At 56.3% G+C, this 20,213-nt stretch overlaps 1 protein-coding gene across 1 annotated transcript in view; it reads right to left on the bottom strand.

Annotated features, from left to right (window-relative positions):
• Positions 1-20,213, bottom strand: part of Cacna1i (calcium voltage-gated channel subunit alpha1 I) — a 96,802-nt gene that overhangs the window by 34,508 nt on the left and 42,081 nt on the right. The window contains exons 5-8 of the mRNA XM_042698007.1: positions 17,495-17,592; positions 7,564-7,723; positions 3,233-3,548; positions 2,029-2,121 (exon numbers count right to left, since the gene is read on the bottom strand). Coding sequence (XP_042553941.1) covers positions 2,029-2,121; positions 3,233-3,548; positions 7,564-7,723; positions 17,495-17,592 — 667 coding nt within the window. The remainder of the gene's footprint in view (positions 1-2,028; positions 2,122-3,232; positions 3,549-7,563; positions 7,724-17,494; positions 17,593-20,213) is intronic.

Raw genomic sequence — 20,213 nt, 5'->3', positions numbered from 1 at the left:
AGGGTAAGATAAGCGGAGGACTTTTCTGATCAGAATGGGGCAGTGGGTACTGCAGCCAAGGACCAAAGACCCCCACCAGCTGCGTGGCCCAGGCCAGTTACCCTGCCTCTAAGGTCTAGGCAGGTGAACCTGCTTGGCCAGTGTGTTTGTTCACATGGGCCCCCTGGATCCTGCCAGCACCAGTAAACTCAGCATCCTTGGCTCTCCTAGAACCTCCTGTTCTGGGCAGGGCCAATCAGGACCCAACAAGGTAGCAAGAAAAACAGCAGAGTATGTTTATTGAGCACTTACTGAGTACTCAGAGTCCAGAATCTAGATCCCTATTTCATGTAGACTGTGGGGACATAGGAGCCTACTTAAGGATTCCAGACTATTCTTTAGAGAGAGTGGGAGGGGGGAGAGAGAGAGAGAGAGAGAGAGAGAGAGAGAGAGAGTGTACCAGGCCTTGAACTCAGGGTCTGCCACAGCTTTTTTTGCTCAAGAGTGAAGCTCTACCACTTGAGCCATAGCTCTACTTCCAGCTCTTCGCTGGTTAATTGGAGCTAAGTCTTGCGGACTTTCTGCCCGTGCTGGCCCTCACCATGAACCCCAGATCTCAGCTGGGATTACAGGTGTGAGCCACCAGTGCCTGGCTCAGGCTCTATTCATTCACTCAACCAGAAGAAGCAGACAGAGCCTTCTCCAGCCCCTCTGGAACCCAGGGAGTCCTCTCGCAATCCCAGAGGCCTCTGCTTCCCTTTCATGGGACGCTGACCCACTCTGTGGGTGACCCTGACTGCAGGCTCTTCCATGGTGAGGAGAGGGGAGCCTTACCCATTAAGGCTCAGTTCTAGCGCTGCCTCCTCCAGGAAGCTCCCCCGAATGGTTGAGGGGCCTCCTGTGGACCCCTCAGCCTCTGGGGCTCCCTTCTATCCAGCACTTAAGGCCCTGGGTGGTCATTGCTCGTCCTTCTGCCATGCCGAGCCCTGGAGCTCACAGCTGCCCCCAGCACCGGGCTCAAGCTGGGTGCAGCGCCGGCTTTCCTGAAGTTTCTGGGAGTGAATGGATGGCAATGCTGATCAACGGCTGGACCCTCTCCCTTTTATCAGCAGCATCACCCCGCGGCCTGACGCGCACTGGAGCTCTGCTAACAGCAGGTGCATCTCCGGTCAGCCCTCAGCTTGCCCTCACTCCCCACCCCCGTCCGAGGTCCACCAGCTCGGGCTGGGGCACTACCCCAGAGGGCAGAACATGCCCTCGCCCACCACCAGGAAGCGGGAGATGCTGGCCTCGCTCCGGCAGGGAGAAAGACGGCTGTCCCCAGAGTGAATCACCGGCACAAATGGGAACTGTGCCATGTCTGAAGCTGCAGTCAGGCATGACGGGGAAGATGCGCTGGCTCTGGGGACTGTGTGGGGGGAGACAGGAGGGGCTGGGCCTGGAAGGGTGGATAGAGCCCTCTAGATCTTTCTACCATTCATTCACGCATGCATTCATTCACGCATGCATTCATTCACGAGTTCACGCATCAATCACCCACTCTGACAGCTCCAAGCGCAAAGCCCCGCCCCCCATGCTTTCCTAAGAAGCAAGAGACCATCAAATGTTCCAGGGAGGCCGCCCCTAGGGCTGACCTCCTCTCTCCATCTCTGACTCCAGAGCAGCCCCGGGCTTTCAGACACTCTTGTCCTCATAGGGACAAACCCCAAGCCCTGGAGACTCCATACTGGGGCTGTACCCCCAGCTAAGGTCACAACAAGAATGTATTCCTAGAGATACGAGCAGAGAAAGATAAGCAGAAGCAAGCGGCTGGACGAAAATGTCTAGAAATGAAAAATGAAGGCAATCGAAAATGATGGATGCTTCCAGCGGCCACCCTGAAGAGCCCCTTCCATCACCGGCTGGTCAGCTGCATTAAAAAGCAGGCTTCTCGCTGCCTCCCCCGCCCCCTGCTCTGCGGAGGGCTCCCCGAGGACCCGTCCCTCCTCCGCTCCCTGTCCCCCAGGGGCCTCCCGAGCATGCCCTGAGCCCCAGCTCCCCGACACTTACTATGATGAGCAGAATAAAATAGATGAAGTTGTAGAAGGAGTGCGCATCCATCACGTAGTACATGATCTCCACCCAGCCTTCCAGCGTGATCACCTGCAGGGGGAGAGCACCGAGCCTGAGGCCCTGGCCCCGGGGAACGGCAGCCAGCCAGGGAGCAGCTCACATTGAGGCCCTACTATGTGCTGGGACTCACTACACATGGCAATTTCTTCCCCAAGGAACAGGAGGGCCAGACTCACCCCTGCTCCACCAGAGCCCACCCGCTTCCGGGCCACAACCCCAAGGGAGGTGGAGAGGGGGACAGGCACAGCAAGGATCTCTGAGCTTAGGCTCAGGCTCACTAACTGGGCCACTTTCCCCCTTGGGCCCCACTGGCTTCTTCAGTTCGCAGGATGACAGAGCCCCTAGCAGGGCTGGGTGCAGCTTGGCTGAGCAGGGAGTGGGGGCTGGTTAAGGTTGCTATGACAGTCTCTCCGCCCATCCTCCACCCCAGGATCCTTCCAGAAAGGAACATAGGGAGCCTGGGGAGAAACAGAGGCAGAGAACTCCCCTGCGCGCTTGGGACAAAGGATCAGAGCAGCAGCCCCAGGAGCTGAGCTGAGCCGAGCAGCTCCCAGTCCTCTGAACCCCTACTCCCCTCCTCAGTGGCTTCTGGGCTCCCCTCCTCTGCAAGCTCCTGCCCAGATCCTTCTGAGGACAGCAGGTGCATGGCTTCTACTGAGCCCTCACCTCGTGTCTGCAGACTGCTCACCCTCACAAAGATGAGAAGTGAGGCCCAGAGGGGTTAAATGACACCCCCAAAGTCCTCCACCCCCTAGCTCCCTTGTCAAACCCCACCCTGTCTGCAGAGTGCAGGGGGAGGAGGAAGCAGGGTCTCCGTGCAGAAGGGATTTCCTGTGAGACCAGCTCAGTGCCCCAGTCTCTAGGCCTGCACCCCAGCTGTCACCCCCTCTAGGAATGCCCTTCTCCCTCCTCACCTTCCACGGACCCGACTCTATCTGGACTGTGCCCCTCCAAAAATCTCATCTGCTCTCTGAACAGATCTCCCTGCAAGACCCCCTGGACCTCCAGGCTTTGGGGTCGGCCTAAGTGGGGCAAAACTCCATTTAGCAGTTGTGTGACGCTCGGCAGCCTGGCACCCCTCTTCTCTGGGAACCTCGGGGCCTCTGCCGACAAAAGCCCAGGCTGGGCAGGCGTCCCTCACCTGGAAGATGACGATCCAGGCGTAGCCGATGTTGTCGAAGTTGATGGCGCCCTTGTGCGGGTTCGCGCTGCCCGTGCGGCACACGTTGTAGTAGCGGTTCCAGTTGACGCACAGGCCACTGGCGTTGAGGTCCTGGCGGCCCGCCCCGAAGTCGTAGACGTCATCCTTGGACAGGCAGCACTCTCGGCCCTGCTCCTTGAGCGGAGGGATCTCCTGACAGCCCATGATGCCGTTGTCCCCCGACAGGGAGCAGATGAAGGGCATCTCGTCATCCTCCTCAGGCTGGTAGTAGGGCGGCAGGGCTACATCCCCTTGTCTGTGCACGGGGGAAGGGGGGGGAAGAAGGGACATGGAGAGGTCAGGCCGAGACTCGCACCACGCACCTGTTTGGGGCACCTTTGGTGCAGTCACACTGCAAGCCCTGCCCTGGGAGAGCCCCGAGGGCCCTGGGGCTGCTCTAGGCCCACCTCCATCTAGTTCCTGGTTGGACACGCCCACCTGCCAGGTCCCTCCTCACTTGATGAGCAAATGCTAGATTTCACTGGTCTAGCAGGTGATGGTAAGACCCTCTGTCTGCCCTTCTCCCCACATGTGCAGCCCTGGGCCGGTCCCTGCCCCTCTCCTGCCATGGATTTTCTCATCTGTAAAACATAGACAATCCCTGCCCTGTTTATCCTGGACACTAAGCGGCATTTCACCACAAACCCAAGTGAAGTCCCAGTATGACTTAACTATGGAACCTGGCTGGGTGGTTCAAGAATGTATCTGGAGGGGAGGGCTGGGAAGGTGGCTCAGTGGTAGAGCGCTTGCCTTGCATGCCTGAGGCCCTGGATTTGATTCCTCAGCACCATTTAAGCAAAAAAAAATAGAAAAAAGCCTGAAGTGGTGCTGTGGCTCAAGTGGTAGAGCCCTAGCCTTGAGCTGAAGAGCTGAGGGACAGCGCCCAGGCCCAGAGTTCAGGCTCTGAGACTGAACCCCCCCCCCAAAAAAAAAAGAATGTATCTGGAAGGGAGAAATAAATCCAGGCAGAGAAAGAAATGAGAAAAGGGGAGGGGAGGAGAGAGGAGGAGCGGAGAGGGGAGGGGAAGGGAAGGGAATGGGAGGGGAAGAGAGAGGAGGGAAAGGGAGAGGAAGGGAAGGGAAAGGAAAGGAAGAGAGGAGGAAAGGGGAGGGAAAAGAAAGGAAGGGAAGGGAAGGGAGGGGAGGGGAGGGGAGGGGAGGGAAGGAATAGGGGAAGGGGAGAAGGAAGGAAGGAAGGAAGGAAGATGGACGGACAAATGGGGCTGGAGGCTGGGCATAATGCTGCACGCCTGTAATCACAGGCACAATGGAAGAATAGGTAGAAGGCTCACAGGCCAACTGGGGCAAAAGCAGACCACAGCTGAAAAAGGAAAGCACAAAGGGCTAGTGGTGGGCCTTAGAGGTAGAGTGCCTGAGGTTAATATCCAACATGACTAGGGAGGGAGGGAGATTAGGGAAGGAGGGAGGAAGGGAAGGAGAAAAAGAAAGAGTAGGCTATTCTACCACTAATAATGACAAATCCAATACATGGGGTTACTGTCTTGGGACCAGAAAGGTGGGTGAAAGACCACAGCGACAGTCATAAATGAAAGCAAACCCAGATAATGATGACATCCCGACTGCCTGGAATGGCTGTAACGCAGAGTGGAGACCAGCGCTCACATGGACTATTATAGACAAGCCAACTGTACAGACCTTGTACAACCTGAGAACACCCACCAACAATCACATGTCAGCTGATGCCAACACTCAAAGGCATCTGATCACCTGTTTCTAATCAATCACCCCTGTGACTTCCCGGAGAAGAGCCAGACTTTTCAACAAACGAGTCAAGGGTGACTTAATAGCACAACCACACACTCTCGACTAATTCTTTTGTAGATGGACTAGACCTGCATGTGAAATATGAAATGAGAAAAGCTCACAGAGCACCAGAGAATATGCCCATGACCTTAGGCTGGGAGAAGAGTTCTTAAACTAGACACTAACAGCCATGCTTTAAAAAAAAAACCAAAAAACTGATTGAAGAGCTGAACTTCCTTCTTGAGCTACACACTCATCAGAAGACGCTATCCCACTTATGAGAGGGAGAGAGATGGAGAAAGTGTAGGAAAGACACCATTATTAGAGCACAAAGTGTCTCCTTCCTCCTCGTTTCCGAGAATGACTGCTCGTTGACCCAATTAATGACTTGGATTTCTGGGATTTGGGGCTCTTAAGACCTCATCACTAGCTGGACATGGTAGCGCATGCCTGCAATCCTAGTTACTCTGGAGGCGGAGGGCAGGAGAATCTTGAGTTCATGGCCAGCCTACACCAAGTTAGTGAGACCATATCTCAAAAGCAAACTTAAAAATTAAACCAAAAAAAGGGGGGGGAGTTTGTGGGGGGGGGGGGAGAGTTAGGGGTGTGGCTCAAGTAGTGAAGTGTTTGCCTGGTATGCACAAGGCCCTGAGTTCAAACCTCAGTAGTGGGAAAAGAAGAAGGCTCACAAAGATTTTGGGCCATATCTGTGGGTGAATATAAGCCATTTTTTTAAAAAGCAAATATCAGGGCTGGAGCTGCTGGGCTGAGGCTGCTCCTGTGCTTCACCGCAGAGGTGCCAGACTTCCATGGTGATATATTCAATCTCCAGGAACACAGCAGGGCCACCCCATGGCCCACGTCGCTGACCTCTCTAACCACACTGGTGAGGTGTTCTGTTACTGTATTGCCTGCTCAGTTGTAGAGCCCAGAAAAGGAATGGTAACACCTGTCTTCTCATGAGTTTGTCAGCCTACTTGAACAACCCCGGGGCGGGAGGGGGGGGGGGGAGGGGGAGGGGACAGGACATTGGCTGAGGTCTTTGGGGCCCATTTTTCATTGGATCGTGTTTGTTTTTCTTGTCAACCTGAGTTGGTTTTGGCATATTCTGGATTTGAGCCTTCTGCATTGTAAATGTTTCGTTCCAACCCTGATTGGAATCCATCCCTTCTGAAAACCCAGAGAGTTCTTCAGTGGTGGGTGGGGACCAGAGGGGAACACTGGGAGAGAGCAAGGGAAAGGGTGACATTGTCTAAAAGGAAATGCACTCTTCACCTGACTTATGTCCTGTCACCCTCTGTACATCACCTTTATAATAACAATAAAAATTAAAAGTTCTTTTGTATTTGATTTTGGTTTTGCCTTTTCTTTTTTGTTTTGAAACAGAGTCTCCTAAGAAACCCAGATTGGCCTCTGGTGGTAAAAGGTTCTGATTATAGAACCTCTGGCTCAGAGTTCTGAGTGTGTGTGTGTGTGTGTGTGTGTGTGTGTGTGTGTGAGTGTGTGTGTGTGTGTGTGTGTGTACCTGGGCTTGAACTCAAGGGCAGAGTTCTTGCTCCTTTAGCTTTTTTTTTGTCAGTGTGGGTCTGGGTGCTGTCCCTGAGCTCTTCTGCTCAAGCCTACCACGTTGAGCCACGGCACCATGTCCAATTTTCCAGTGGTTAAGAGTCCCATGGGGACTTTCCTGCCCAGGCTGGCTTTGAACCATGCTCCTCAGATCTCAGCCTTCTGAGTAGCTAGGATTATAGCGTGAGCCACAGGTACCCTGCTTCCTTTAGCTTTACTCAAGGCTAGCACTCTACCACGTGAACCACACCTCCATTAACCAGTTTTTTGCTTATGAACTTTTCTACCAGGGCTTTATTATCCTCAGATCTCAGCCTCCTGAGTCGCTGGGATTATAGGTGTGAGGCACCAGTAACTGAATGGCTCAGTTCTTAAGAAGTACTGGGAGGTTTCTAATCTAGCCCCAGCCAGAGCAGTGTCTGATGGCCGGATGCAGGATGGGGAGGTTCAGGAGAGCTGGACCCCGCAGGCTGTATGGGGCTCCTCACACGTCCTCATACCAGGACCCTCCCCCAGCCTCCCCTTGACGTCTGTACTAATCCCACTCCCCTAGTCCAGAGAAGGCTGAGAGGCTGAACCCGAGCCTGCGTGCACGGCCAGATGCTGACACTTTTCAGACAAGTAACTCAACGTACCTCCTCTCAGGGCAAAGCTCAGCTTGCATGTGCCAGCTTTGGCCATCCCTTCCTGGGAACGCCCAACTCCTGTTTGGGGCCCAGTAGTCCGGGCGGGAGCCAGTCTCACCATCATCACAGAGCTAGCGGCATTCTGGGCCAGCTTTGGCGCTTCCTGCTCTCACTGTCCCCAGCGGTCAGCATGGGCTGTATCCCTTCCCTCCTCCTCCTCCCACCCTCTCCCAATGGGCTGCTTCTGCCCCTCAGTTCTGAGTCCTAAGCACTGGGTTAGGGCCAGGTACCAGCATGCTGGCTGCACATGCTCACATGGTGAAGTTCTCCTCCAGGAAGCAGCGGTTCCGCAGCAGGCCAGCCCACAGCTGCACGCCAATGATGCCAAAGATGAAGAAGACGAAGAAACAGAGCAGGAGGACATTGCCCAGCATGGGCAGCGTGTCCAGGAGCAGGTTCACCAAGATCCGCATGCCTGGGAGAGGAAGGCACAGGGGTCATCACCAAGCACAGAGGAGCGCAGGGGTCCGGGGAAGAGAGGAGGGAAGGGCAGACAAGCAGAGAGGAGATGGGCAACATGGTTGGGCTCCTTCCTCTCCATGCCTCCCTGTGACCTTCTCCTCCACATTTGTCCTTCTGTTCAGAGAGCTAGGAAAATGGCTCTGGGCCCCGACACACTTATACCAGATTGTGGGTGAATGCACAGGCATTTGCAAGACTTATAGGCCAGGCACTTGCCTGAGAACTTAAAAATCAACACCTTGTTTTATAAAACAAGAGATACAAGAAGGCCCAGAAAAGCTGCTTGCCTTGGGGAGAGGGTGGGGAACACACCCTCCAGACCCTAAGCCTGCAGCAGGATCTGGATTTAAACCAACTAGCCTTTAAACTAAACCTCGCCTTCTTTCCTCAAGCTATTCTTTTTATCCATGTTGTTTAATCATCCTGGAACATTCCAGCAAACTACTATTCAACCACCATAGCCTCGTTAACTCAGTGAGCCCTGAGTTCATCTCTCACTCCTCTGTTTTCCGCGATCTCAGCACCTCTGAACTAGCCTCAGGCACCAGGTACAGGTTGTACACTGTGCAGCTAGCCTTCTGGCCTGAGTGCAGATTGTGTGTCTACCCGCTGGTCTCATCCAGGGTGCTGTGAGCACCTGAGGGCAGAGACTGCTTCAAAGCTATCTCAGAAATCTCAGCCTGCCGTGTGTTGAGGCCCAGAAGACTGGCTCCGTCAGTATTTGCTAGATGACTGCTTGTGAACCAATGATGCTGTACATCAAGGGAAGAGAGCAGAAGGTTGGGGAAGGGAGGACAGAAGGCGGTGATAAGCACAGAGGCCCTGACTACATTTGTACTGATTCCACAGGCCATGTGGGGGTGTTATTAACGCGGGAAATTATTTTAGATCTACATCACGCATTCTTCACGGAGTGATTTCTGATCAATAATTAATGCCCACCCCCATCTTCCCTTCCCATGAAACTAGGTCAGCCTCCTCTCAGGAAAGGCTGCCTGGGCACAGGGCTACAACCCCACCCCGAACGGGAGAGAGAGGGGCACTCGGTGAAGGAGCAAGCAAATGGAACACACCTCCACATAACCCCTCCAAGGGAATCCAGCAGTTAGGTCAACTCTGGATCTTCCTATCATTCATTTATTCATTCACTCATTCATTCATTCCCTCACATTTCACCCATCAATGACTACCCTCTGCAGAGAACACAGAGGCCAACATGACCCATCTGTGCCCCCTTTCAGGCTCACAGCTCAGCAGTAGAGGGACAAGGAACACAGGGCTGGGAGAAAGGACCTGCCCGAGGGGTTGGGCGTGGGAATACCCATGGGTATGGAGGCTGGGCCTAGAGGTTGCTGTAGGTGAGGCCTAAGGTGAGAAGGCTCTGTGCAGACAGCCAGGTGGGGAGCTTGTGCCATTGTTGTGGCCACCTGCAAAACAAGAGGCCTGATGCAGGCATTGCAATCTGGGAGGCCGGACGGAGGCAGCAAGGGTGCCCAGAGCTCGGAGGTTGGTAGCAGCTGGACAGGAGGCTGGAGCAGGAGCTCCTGGAAGAGGCTGTGAGGCGCAGCCCGGCCTGGCTGCCCTGCCGCTGCTCCCCAGGGCGGCCTTTGTGGCTCAATTAATTCTACTTCTCTTCTTCTCCAGGATATTGAGATTCTGAGCGGCTCCCCTGCCCCGGCTGGCATCCAAGAACGGCGTCCACTCCCCCTCCTCCACCTCCCTCAACCCAGAGGCCCCCAGCTCCCTGCCTGGCTCTCCCAGGGGCCCCCAAGGTCCCAGGGCCCCACAGTGGAAGCGTAATTAGCTAATTAGGGACTTTGAAGGAGTGTAACGTCGCCTCTGTGCCAGGGGAAGGGAGGGCGCAGGATAGGGGGGGAGCCCCAGAGACCTCCACTAATCTTCCTTTATGTGTTAGGTCAAATCATGAGCTGAGACAGGCCGATGGGGACACAGCACAGGCCCCACCCACCACCCCCACCCCCGGCACTGGGCACACAGGCAAAGAGAGGAGAGAGACAGAGACAGAGACAACTGGAAGCAAAGAACAGAGAGAGAGAAGAGATGGAGGGAGACAGGGCAAAAGGAGGAAGGACAGACCACAGAGACAGACAGACAGACAGAACGTCCACAAACCACCTTTCAAATCACCCCCTGCCTCCAAGCCACCCTTGGATCTCCCTCCACACCTTCCTCCTGCCAGCCTCCTCCCTCAGGCAGCCCTCCCTGATATTCCTGTTTCTCATCTGAGCTGGTTACAAAGCCCTCTATAAGCACCTCCTCTTTCAACAGGGGTTTGCTGGGCTTTCGGGGCGCTGATCCCAGACAGGCTACAGGTGGCCCCACAAAAATGATGAACAACTAGCCCCCTCCCCCAAGCCCAAGCTCACCCTCTCTGGTCCTGTCCAGCAAGACTCTCAGAACATAACAGGGCCCAGGACACCTGACAAAGGAGCTCTCTCCAGGCGGAAAGTCCAAATCCTTAGCCCCCCTGCAGTCCCCTTGGGGCTCACCAGTGGTCAGCCCGGCCCTGGCCCAGCAAGGGCAGTGTTGTAGCAGTTGCTGGTTTTTAACTCAGGGAGTTCAAAGTAGGAGGGGACACACAGGACTCCAGCGGTTGATTCACACACACACCCAGCCCTTTCTGTTCTAGTTATTCTTGAGCTAGGGTCTTGGGTTTTACCCAAGGCTGGTCTCAAACCACAACCCTCCTATTTATCCCCCTCCCATAACTGGGGTGGCAGGTGCATACCATCACACCAGCTTGTTCTTTGAGATGGGGGAAGGGGTGATCTTGAAATGCAGTTCTCCTGATGGCCACCTCCTCAGTAGCTGGGATCACAGGTGGGAGCCTCCTAACCTAGATTCTTCTTTCTTTCTTTTGGTCCCCAGCGCTGAGCTGGTGCTTTGTGAGGTGCTGCCACACCTGTCTCCCTCCATCAGGACATCGAGAGCACTGTGGCTTCAGGGCTGTGTTCTCCTAACCTGCCCAGAGTGGGCTTGGTAGCCAGGATGACAATAGTGGCCATGTGGTGGAGGCTCTCCTCTGGGACTGGAGTAAGGCCCCGGAGAGATAGACTCCTCACCCTGTACCCTTAGACTCTGGGCCGGCCCCACTGCCACAAGCCAGAGGACCATGGGGCCCCGGCAGATGAGCACAGCGGAGGAGGCAGGTCAGGGCAGACTCTCTCTGGAGGTGCTCTGATCACTGAGCCAAAGGAGAGGAGGTGACAGGAAGGAAGGAAGGAAGGAGGCAGGGCCGTGCCAGCTTTGTGGCCTGAGCAGCCAGGGTCAGGGGGGTGGCCAGCAGGAGAGACTGGGCTCCATCTGGACATGCAGGTTTGGGGGTACCTAGTGTGTATCTTTAAGAAGTCGTTTCATGAGCTCTCAGGGCCTGGAGTCCAGCAGAGGGGTCCAGCCAGGGCATCGGACGTGGGTGGTCTCAGGGCAGAGGCCACATGGAGAGAGCTGCTCTGACTCTCTGCCCTCAGGGGAGGAGACGCAGGGCAGCGGGGTGGGGGGCCCTCCGTGGCAGGGAGGGGGTGAGCTTCCTCCCCGCCATCTCCCCTTGAGGTTTGGGCACTCTCCACAGACAGAACCTGTCAGCCCAGATTAGCCAGGCCACTCTGCCAGGCCAGCTCAAGTAGAAATGGCTGGGCACGTGCCAGCCTCTGCCAGGGGCACAGCTTGCGGCCAGGGGGAGGGGAGGCGGAGAAACAGGGGCGCCGAGACTGCGGCCTGGCACAGGCCTCCGTGTTCTCTAGCTCAGCTAGGTCAGTGGAGGGCGCTGGGCGGCGGGAGAGGCCGTCTGCTGCCCTGGCGTTGCCAATGCCGGCTAATCAGGGGCACGGTGGGCGGCCCGGAGGCCAGGCCAGGGAGCAGACGGGCCGCCTGACAGCTTACTGGCTCCAGCCGAGGAAAGGCCTGGGCACTGGTGGGGGCCCACAGTACCTAGTCAAAGCAGCACCCCATCTGCTCCCTCTCAGGAGGCCTTGGCCCTCCCCAGAGCTGTTGGGGCCCCTCCCTCACCAAAGATCCCCCCAGTGGCCTGGGACAGCCTCCCCATGCCCTGCCCCCCTCTGTGAGGCCTCAGAGCATGTGGGGTCCTCACCCCCACACCAGGCCCTGGCTGATGCTGTCTTCAACCAGCTGACCTGGTGTCCTGTCCCAGGTCCCTCCTGACCTGGAGAACAGAGCTCAAACACGACCTGCGCAGCTGTCCGCCTCACCGCCTGGCCTCCACCTCACTGTCCTGTCACCCTGTCCCCTCCCCCTCCTCCCCAGAAGCAGGCAGATGCCCCCCCCCCAATCTCCTCCGGGAAGGCAGCAATCCTGCAAGGGGAGGGGCTCTACTTCATCCCCTCTCCTCCCCTCCCTCTTCTCCCACCCCATCCTCCCTTCCCCCCTCCCTCTCTTTTATTTTTTTCTAACTTAAGGCTAATGTTCTACCACTTGAGTCACAGACCCCCTGTCAGTTTTGGGGTATTTGGGAGTTTGGGGGGGAGTGGTAGTTAAATGGAGATAAGGCTGAGTGCCAGTGGCTCACTCTTATAATCCTAGCTACTCAGGAGGTTGAGATCTGAGGATCACAGTTCAAAGCCAGCCCAGGCAGGAAAGTCCGAGAGACTCTTATCCACTGAAGTACCAAAAAAGCCAAAAGTAGAGCTGTAGTTCAAGTGGTAGAGCACTACCCTTGAGCAAAAGAAGCTCAGGGTCTGCACCCAGGCCCTGAATTCAAGCCCCAGGACCACCAAAAAGAGAGAGAGAGAAAGAGAGAGAAAAAAACAAGTTTCACAGGCTTTTCTGCTCAAGCTGGCTTTAACCATAGTCTTCAGATCTCAGCCTCCTGAGTAGCTGGGCATGAGCCCCTGGTACCCAGCCCTCCTTCTTTCCTTCCTTCTCTGCAGGCTTATCTCCTTCAGGAGAAGGGCACGCCTTGGCGGGGATCCCAGGGCAGGGTTAATCTCACTGCAGACGTGGCTGTCTAGAGTCCTGGCACTGACTACTTATTTACCTGTGAAAGGGCTCAGCCAATGAGCTGAGGGAAGCACTAGTGGCGGGCACAAGGGAGGGCCCAGGCTGGTGTCAGGAGAGGATATGTAGAGATAAAGCAGCCCCATTATACTCAGGCCCAGAGAGGGGCAGTGATTGGTAAAAGGTCACACAGCAAGGAACCACAACTTAGCTTCCTCCCTTCCTCCCCAGCTCCTTTATGCCGTGCCTTTACCCCATGGGGGGGAGGGGAGTGGGCCTGGACAGAGACAGCCGTGATGGGCTAGAGAGACACATTTTACAAGTCTGTAGAGTTCCCTGACTTCCACATCCCCCACCCATCCCCGACAAAGCTGAGGCATACAGCTAATCCAGTCCCTCTTTCTGCTCTGTGCAGCTAGGGAAACTGAGGCCCAGGTCCCATAGCAGAACATGGCGGAGCTGAGGCCAGAACTTGCAGCTCCGGACCCCTGGATGAGTCTTCCCAACAGATCTCTGCAAACTCCAGTGCACTTTTTGGAATGGCAGACAGCCCACTCCCCACAGAGGTGCAATTAATAACCCAGGATCTGACTCTGTCTAGTACCGCTCTCTAGCTTGCCATCTAGTGGCAGAAATGAGAGCTACGGGCACAGCTCTAAGGACACGACTTGGGAAATTCCTTTTTATTTATTTCATTTTTTTTAATAGACGACCCAGGCACGAGGGTACAATCCCGTAATCTCTGTATTTCAGACCCAGGGTACAAGGCCATCCTGAACTACCCCGAGAGACCTGGTCTCAAAACACCAAAGCAAACACATTTTTTTAAAAAAATTCATGAAAAGTGGCATCCCAAGACTGGCGATAGTAGCTCACTTCTATAATCCTAGCTACTCAGGAGACTGAGATCCAGAAGATCAACGTTCAAAGCCAGCACAAGCAGCAAAGAATACAAGGTTCCATCTCCAAAATAGGCAGCAAAAAGCTAAGCTGGAGGTGTGGCTGAAGCGGCAGAGCACCAGTCAAGCAAGCAAGACCAGCAAGTGTGAGGCCCTGAGTTCAATCACTACTACCACCAAAAGGTGGGTGGGGAGGAGAGAGCAGGAAAGAGACAACCACAAAACCTCTGTAGGAAGAACTTCCAAGAGCCTCCCTGCCCCCACCACCGCAAGGTACTCATTCCCGGAGAAGCAGAGAAGCTGCCTCGCCTGTGAACTGTGGGGCTGGATCGATGCACCTCAGAGTCACACAGGTACTAACAGTCTCTGTGCCTGGTAATTAATTACTTACAAACATGAATTGATCTTAGGAACCGTGACTGGCGGAGCACTGCCGTTCGCCAATCTGGCAGCCGTTCGGACCCTGGGTTAACACTAACAGCCTCTCCCTAATTCTGGAGACTCCAAGAGTCACATCGGAAGGTGGAATGGAATCGGGGTTGCCAGCAGGGCTGGGAGCTGGAGGGAAGTCCTGAGGAGGGCTGAGCTCCTCCCTGGCTTTCTGGAACCAAAGCCTCAGTAGCTGGAACCTCCATCAGGGCAGGGGTGCAGAGGTCAGGCCCCCCCCCCCCCCGCCCTTCACCAGAAATCAGGCCTGCTGGCCCTGGGGGGGGGCGGGGAGGAGGCTGGGACAGCCGCTCTGTACACAGCAGAAGAGATGGGGCCAGGAGGAAAGGAGGGACGCGGGCACCCGTGACATACCCAGGCACACCCCTCGTGCACATACGCTCACGTGCTCACGCACTCAGCCCGTGGGCTCTACGGCAGGAATGTGACCGTAATCTGCCATCCTCCAGCACAGAAGTGGAGAAGGCTCTGAAGAGATGCCCCCTGGCTGTTCTAGCCCTTTCCTCCCTTCCCTCCTGCCCAGACGCTCCATGACCCTCAGGACCTGGGCTGGGGCCAGGAACCCCATCTCCTCCATCCCTCCACAGCAGCCCACACAGAGCAGTCCCCCGAGCCCAGCCCACCCTACGCACCCCTGCGGGCCTCGTCCACGGCTCTCAGATTCCTCAGGCACACAGGCCATCCACACACGGCCCTGTGGTCTCCAGACCCAGGCCCCTGCCCCCCACAACTGGCTAGCACCTGAACTCCCTCCCAGCCTCTGTCCTGGCCTTCCTGCCTCCCCTCTGCCCCTAGGCCTTCCCAATGTGCTAACCCCCAGGCCTCTGACCCTCAGCTCAGACTCCAGCTTCTTCCCGAGGACCCCAGCCATGCAGCCCAGTACCCTCCCCACCCTGGCCTCATACTGCTCTCCACCAGCACCCTTGGCTCTCTGTCCTACACAGGCAGCTGGGGAAGGGCACTGGTTAGACACTTGGACTCCTGGCTGGCTTCTGCCACTGCTTCGCTGGGTGACATTGGCTGCTCATGATTCCATCTCAGCCTGATTCCATGTTTGCTAAGTGAGATGAAGCTAGTTTTCAGCTAAGAAAGGTATATGCAGCATCCTCCACCTCCCCACACACAGAAAGGCTCATGTGTGGAAGGCTCGGTCCCCAGCCAACAAATCCAATCGCCAAGAGGTGACAGCACCAGGGCAGCTCTCCTTCACCAGTGGAGTCACCCCTCAAGGACTAGAGCACAACGGCACTATGGGCAAGGCATGGGAACTAGGAGGCAAGGCCTGGCTGGAAGAAGCAACTGGTTGCTTCCTGGTTGGGACACTGTGAATGGCCCTGGAGCTCCTTCCTCTGTGTCTCTCTGCTTCCTGGCTTCCATAAGGTAAGCAGCTCTCCTCTACCAACCTCCTCCCCGGTGGTACAATCTGTGGGATGGGGGGAGGGATAAGGGAAGGTGTGAGTGTGTGTGTGTGTGTGTGTGTGTGTGTGTGTGTGTGTGTGTGTGTGTATCTGTTTGTCTGTCTGTTTCCCGGCTGTCAAAAGGTGATGTCTATCTTTCTGTCTGCTTCCTGGCTGCCATGAGGTGAGCAGCTCTCCTCTACCCCCTCTCCACCATGACTCTTTGCCTTACCACAGGCCCAGCAGCCATGGCACCAGTCCCCCTGGACTACAACCTCTGAAACCATGAGCCAACTTAAATCTTTCCTCTCCTGAAGTTGTGTCTGTCACAGCAATGGAAAACTGATCTTTAAGGAGCTTTAAGTGAGAAAGATAAGGAAAACCAGCCCTACCACAGCCTCTCAGGGAAAGGTGACCCTTCCCTGTCCCCAGGGTCACCCCAGGGCAGTGGAGGAAGTGACAGGCAGAGCACCTTCCCACCTTCTCCCCTTATCTAACCCCCCTCCCTTACCCCTCCCACTAGCTCTCAAGGTCCATGTGTGGAGAGGCGGCCCTGGTGTCCTGAGAGACACTGGCCCCACAAGGTCTTTTCATCCCCTAACTTCAGCCCACCTGCCCTTTGCAGGACAGAGCAGGGATCCAGAAACCCCCAGGCCTGGCCCACTTTGGCCTCTTCTGGCCACCTTGCCCCACACATCCTGGCTTCTTGGCCACCAGCCTGCTTGTCTAAGTACTACTCTCTGCTCTGCAAGCCCAGAGCCAGGAGGCAGATGGACCCCAAAGAGATGGACTGGCTGGAGCAGGAAACAGAGCCCCACGGCCACAGCACTGATGCTGGTCAAGGTGGGACAGTGCTGAGTGTGGAGGGAGATATGGTACAGATAAAGACACAGGTTCAATGACTCAGACAGGGCCAAGGAAAGAAGTAGGCTTAGCACAGACAGAATTCTGCTCACATCCCTGCCCAGCTGCCAAACAGCTGTGTGAACCTTCAGAAGATACTTAAGCTCTCTGAGCTTCACACAGATTGTTGAGAAGATTAAATCACAGCCATCAGTATGCCAAGTACCTAGACCACAAACAAACCTCCTGTCCCACTCAGGACTGAAGGCTCTGTGTGGGCATGGCCCTCCCTCCCCCCCTCTCCCCCAGCCCACCCCAACACTGGGCAGCAGAGGAATCAGGAGACCTCGCCGGCCACTATGGAAGAGCATCCTTGGGCAGGAAACCATGCCTCCAAGTCTCAGATTTTTTCATCTCTAGAGGGAAAATAGCCCACCTCCCCCTCAATGTAACTGTAAGGCTCAGAAAGATGCAAATAGGACAATGCCGGGCTTGTGGTTACAAGGTGGGTGGGTGGGTGAATGGATGGATAGGATATGTGGGTGGATAGATGGATGAGTAGATGATGGGTGGGTGGCAGAATAGGTAGATGAGTGGATGGGTTGGTTGATGAATAAATGGGTGAGTGGATGATGGATGGGTGGATCTGTGAATGGATGGAGATGGATGATGGATAGATGGGTGGATGAAAAGACATGGGGATGGATGGTGGACAGTGGATAGATGGATGAATGGAGGATAGTGTGCATGGATGGATGGATGTTAGATGAATGGATGATGGATGGGGGGATGATGTGTGGATGGATGGATGATGGATGGATGAATGGATGTGTGGATGGACAGGTAGACAGGTGGATAGGTCTGTGAATGAGTAGGTGACAGAGTTCAAGCTGTAAGTCTGTCAGGACGTCTGAACCCACCACCCAGCAATGCTGCACGTGCCTCCCCTTCTCTTCATAGTCAAGCTCACCTTCCAGTCCCAAAGAATGTGTAATGCCTGACAGTCAGACCCCAGGAGCTGAAAGAGATGTCAGTTACCTGGGGACCCAAAGGCATCAGGGTCACTGTCTGGCCTCCTCAGGCCCAGATGAAGGCCCACAAGTTCTGTGGCACTGGGGCCATGCCTGTCTGGGGGATGGGGATGGGTGGTCAGGAAGCGCAACTCACTGGGCACACGGTTGATGGCTTTGAGGGGCCTCAGGACACGCACAGTGCGGATGGCCGACAGGTTGATGTTCTGAAGGTCCAAGGAGTACTCCACCATCCTGCAGAGAAGAGGGAGAGAGTGAGGGAGGGGTGGGAGGCACCCACGCAGGCCAGCCACGCCCACCGGGGGTCAGAATCTGGGCTATGTCTCTGACAGTGTGGACCCTGGCCATTTGTTAGACTCATATCAAGGGGGGAGGGCTGTCTGACCTGTCCTTGGGTCTCCACAGATGTAGGGGGCATCAGGAGACCTACCAGGCCTGGCCTCCTCTCTGCCCTGCCTCACATCAAGCTGTACATCTGGAAGGTGGCGGGAGGGTGTACTTTCCATGGGGTCTTGAGTGGACTGGCGCCGCCCAGCTCCAGCCTCACACGTGCCACATCTCCCCAGCCCGGGGCTTGGGTCCAAGCTGTCCCAGCCAAGGGTCCACCCCATCTCCATCCACGAAAGCCTGCCCCTGCCTAAAGGGTCCCTAGGCAGGTCCCTGAGTCCTCGAAGCTCCTCCATGCCAAGCTCATGGCGAGATGGGCCAATGCACCAGAGTGGACCAGCATGTCACAGCCATGGACCCATGGCCCGCCAGCCTCGCAGCCCGGGGGAGGCGCTCGCCTCTTCCAAGGGGTCTTCCCAGAGCTCCCATGAAGGGCAACGCTCACGCACCATGGTCCCTCCCCACGGAAAGACAAGCCCAACGCTGGGGAACTTGCCAACCGGGGCCTCCCCACCCCCGCTCACGCTCCATCCCGCAGACACCTGCCACCTCCATCAGCCAGAGAGGAAGGCGCCTCTGCACACGGCACCAACCTGCTCCCACCCCCTCCTGCTGCCTTCAGTCATTGAGTGAGAGCTGCTTCGCCTGAGATGCCCCCAGCCACCCCCCACCCCGCTGCTGCGCATGCTCAGCTCCAAGGGTGCAGCCCAACGCACCTGCGCATGGGCGCGCGCGCGCGCGCACACACACACACACACACACACACACACACACACACTCTCTCTCTCTCTCTCTCTCCTACTTCCACCCACATCCAGATGGGGGTTGGGGGGGAATGACCCAAAAAAGTAAGTCACTGGAGACAGAGCCTAGAGGAACCGTCTGGGGTGCTGGGGGGGGGGGGCAGGGCCAGCCGCGCGTGGGGCCACGTGAGGATCCCACATGCGGGAGCCACGCCATCACCCTCTTAGGCGCAGATGCGTGTGACGGAGGCGCTGCGGGCGTGGCACACGCCGGGCACGCGCACAGGCGCACCCCAGCCTGGGGAGCCCCCTCCCCGACGGGCAGTCCCTCACCATGCCCCACCCACCATCCCCAGGACCCTCCACCTACTGCACCCCATCTTCTCAGGCTCCTGCCCGGGGGGGGGGGGGGGGGGGGGGGTGGCACAGCTTGGGGGTTGAACCCCTCATGGACTGCACACCCGCGCCCCAGAGCACTCGCTCAGCCCCGGCAGGCGCTCATACGAGGCTCCACGGACTGCTAGCAACAGAACCAGGGACTTTCTAGCAATTTCCCTGTGTCACCCAGCTGGAGGTGCCCGCACCCGTGCGGCACGCTGCTCGGGACCTGGGACCAGGACAGAGCTGCTGCCACGGGCCACCTCTGCCGGCCTCCTCCTGTCCAACTCCCCACCCCGCCCTGCCACCCCGGCTTTGCCATTCCTCCTGGGGAAGCCCAGGTACCCAGATATCATGGGATATCTGTTCTAGCTAACTGTGGGTGTCACCCACGGCTGTGCCCCAGGACAGGCGGGGGGTGCAGGGGCCCTGGGTAATGGTGTTTTCTCCATTCTGTGTTGGCCACAAAGAAGGGTGTCAGGAAGAGGTGGGCCCAGTGTCCTGATGAAATACAATTCAGGGCTGGGTGGCATGGTGCCCCACACTGCCTGGCTAGTAAGCTTTGGGTGGGAGGAGGGGAATGCCTCCCCGACCCAGCCTTGCCATGAGAGGCTGGCCAGACTCACAAAGCCCGGACACTCACTCCACGGACCCACGGACCCCTCCATCCCCAAGGAATGCCTTGGGAACTCCAAAGCCTCAAAGCCTGAGCAGGTCCACGTTAGGCTGACCTGAAACCAAATATGATTAACCCAGCCCCTTCCATTCACCCCAGACCTGACCTCCAGGTAGGAATATACCTTCCAATCAGCTGGGGGGAAATGTGATGTTCCCCTTTTTCCACTTGGCTGCCAGGGAGCTCAGCAAGGAAAGATCTTGATATTGTACAGTCCTTTCGGGGAATCCATTGGCCTAAACATTTATCTCGGGTTCCTCCTCTCTTGACAGTTGTGACCCAATGGGGGTGGGGGTGGGGGAGTAGGAAAGTACATACATACATTTGGTAGTTTAGAAAAAAAAAATGCTGGGCGCTGGTGGCTCACACCTGTCAACCTAGCTACTCAAGAGGCTGAGATCTGAGGATCACAGTTCAAAGCCAGCCCAGGCAGGAAAGGCTGTGAGACTCTTATCTCCAATGAATCACTCAAAAAACCAGGAGTGGTGCTGTGGCTCAAGTGGTAGAGCACTAGCCTCGAGCTGAAGAGCTGCGGGACAGTGCCCAGGCCCAGAGTTCAAGTCCCATGACTGACAAAAAAATAAAAGGAAGAGAAGAAGGCACCCGTAAGAGGTGAAGAACCAGCAGTTCTCATTCTTCTCTGAGGAGAGGAGGACAGGAAGGGGCCACTA

The sequence above is a fragment of the Dipodomys spectabilis genome, unplaced genomic scaffold (genome assembly GCF_019054845.1).
Source record: "Dipodomys spectabilis isolate Male_0828 unplaced genomic scaffold, ASM1905484v1 ptg000230l, whole genome shotgun sequence".
In the NCBI taxonomy this organism is placed as follows: Eukaryota; Metazoa; Chordata; class Mammalia; order Rodentia; family Heteromyidae; genus Dipodomys; species Dipodomys spectabilis.
This window is presented reverse-complemented; position numbering and strand designations above follow the sequence as displayed.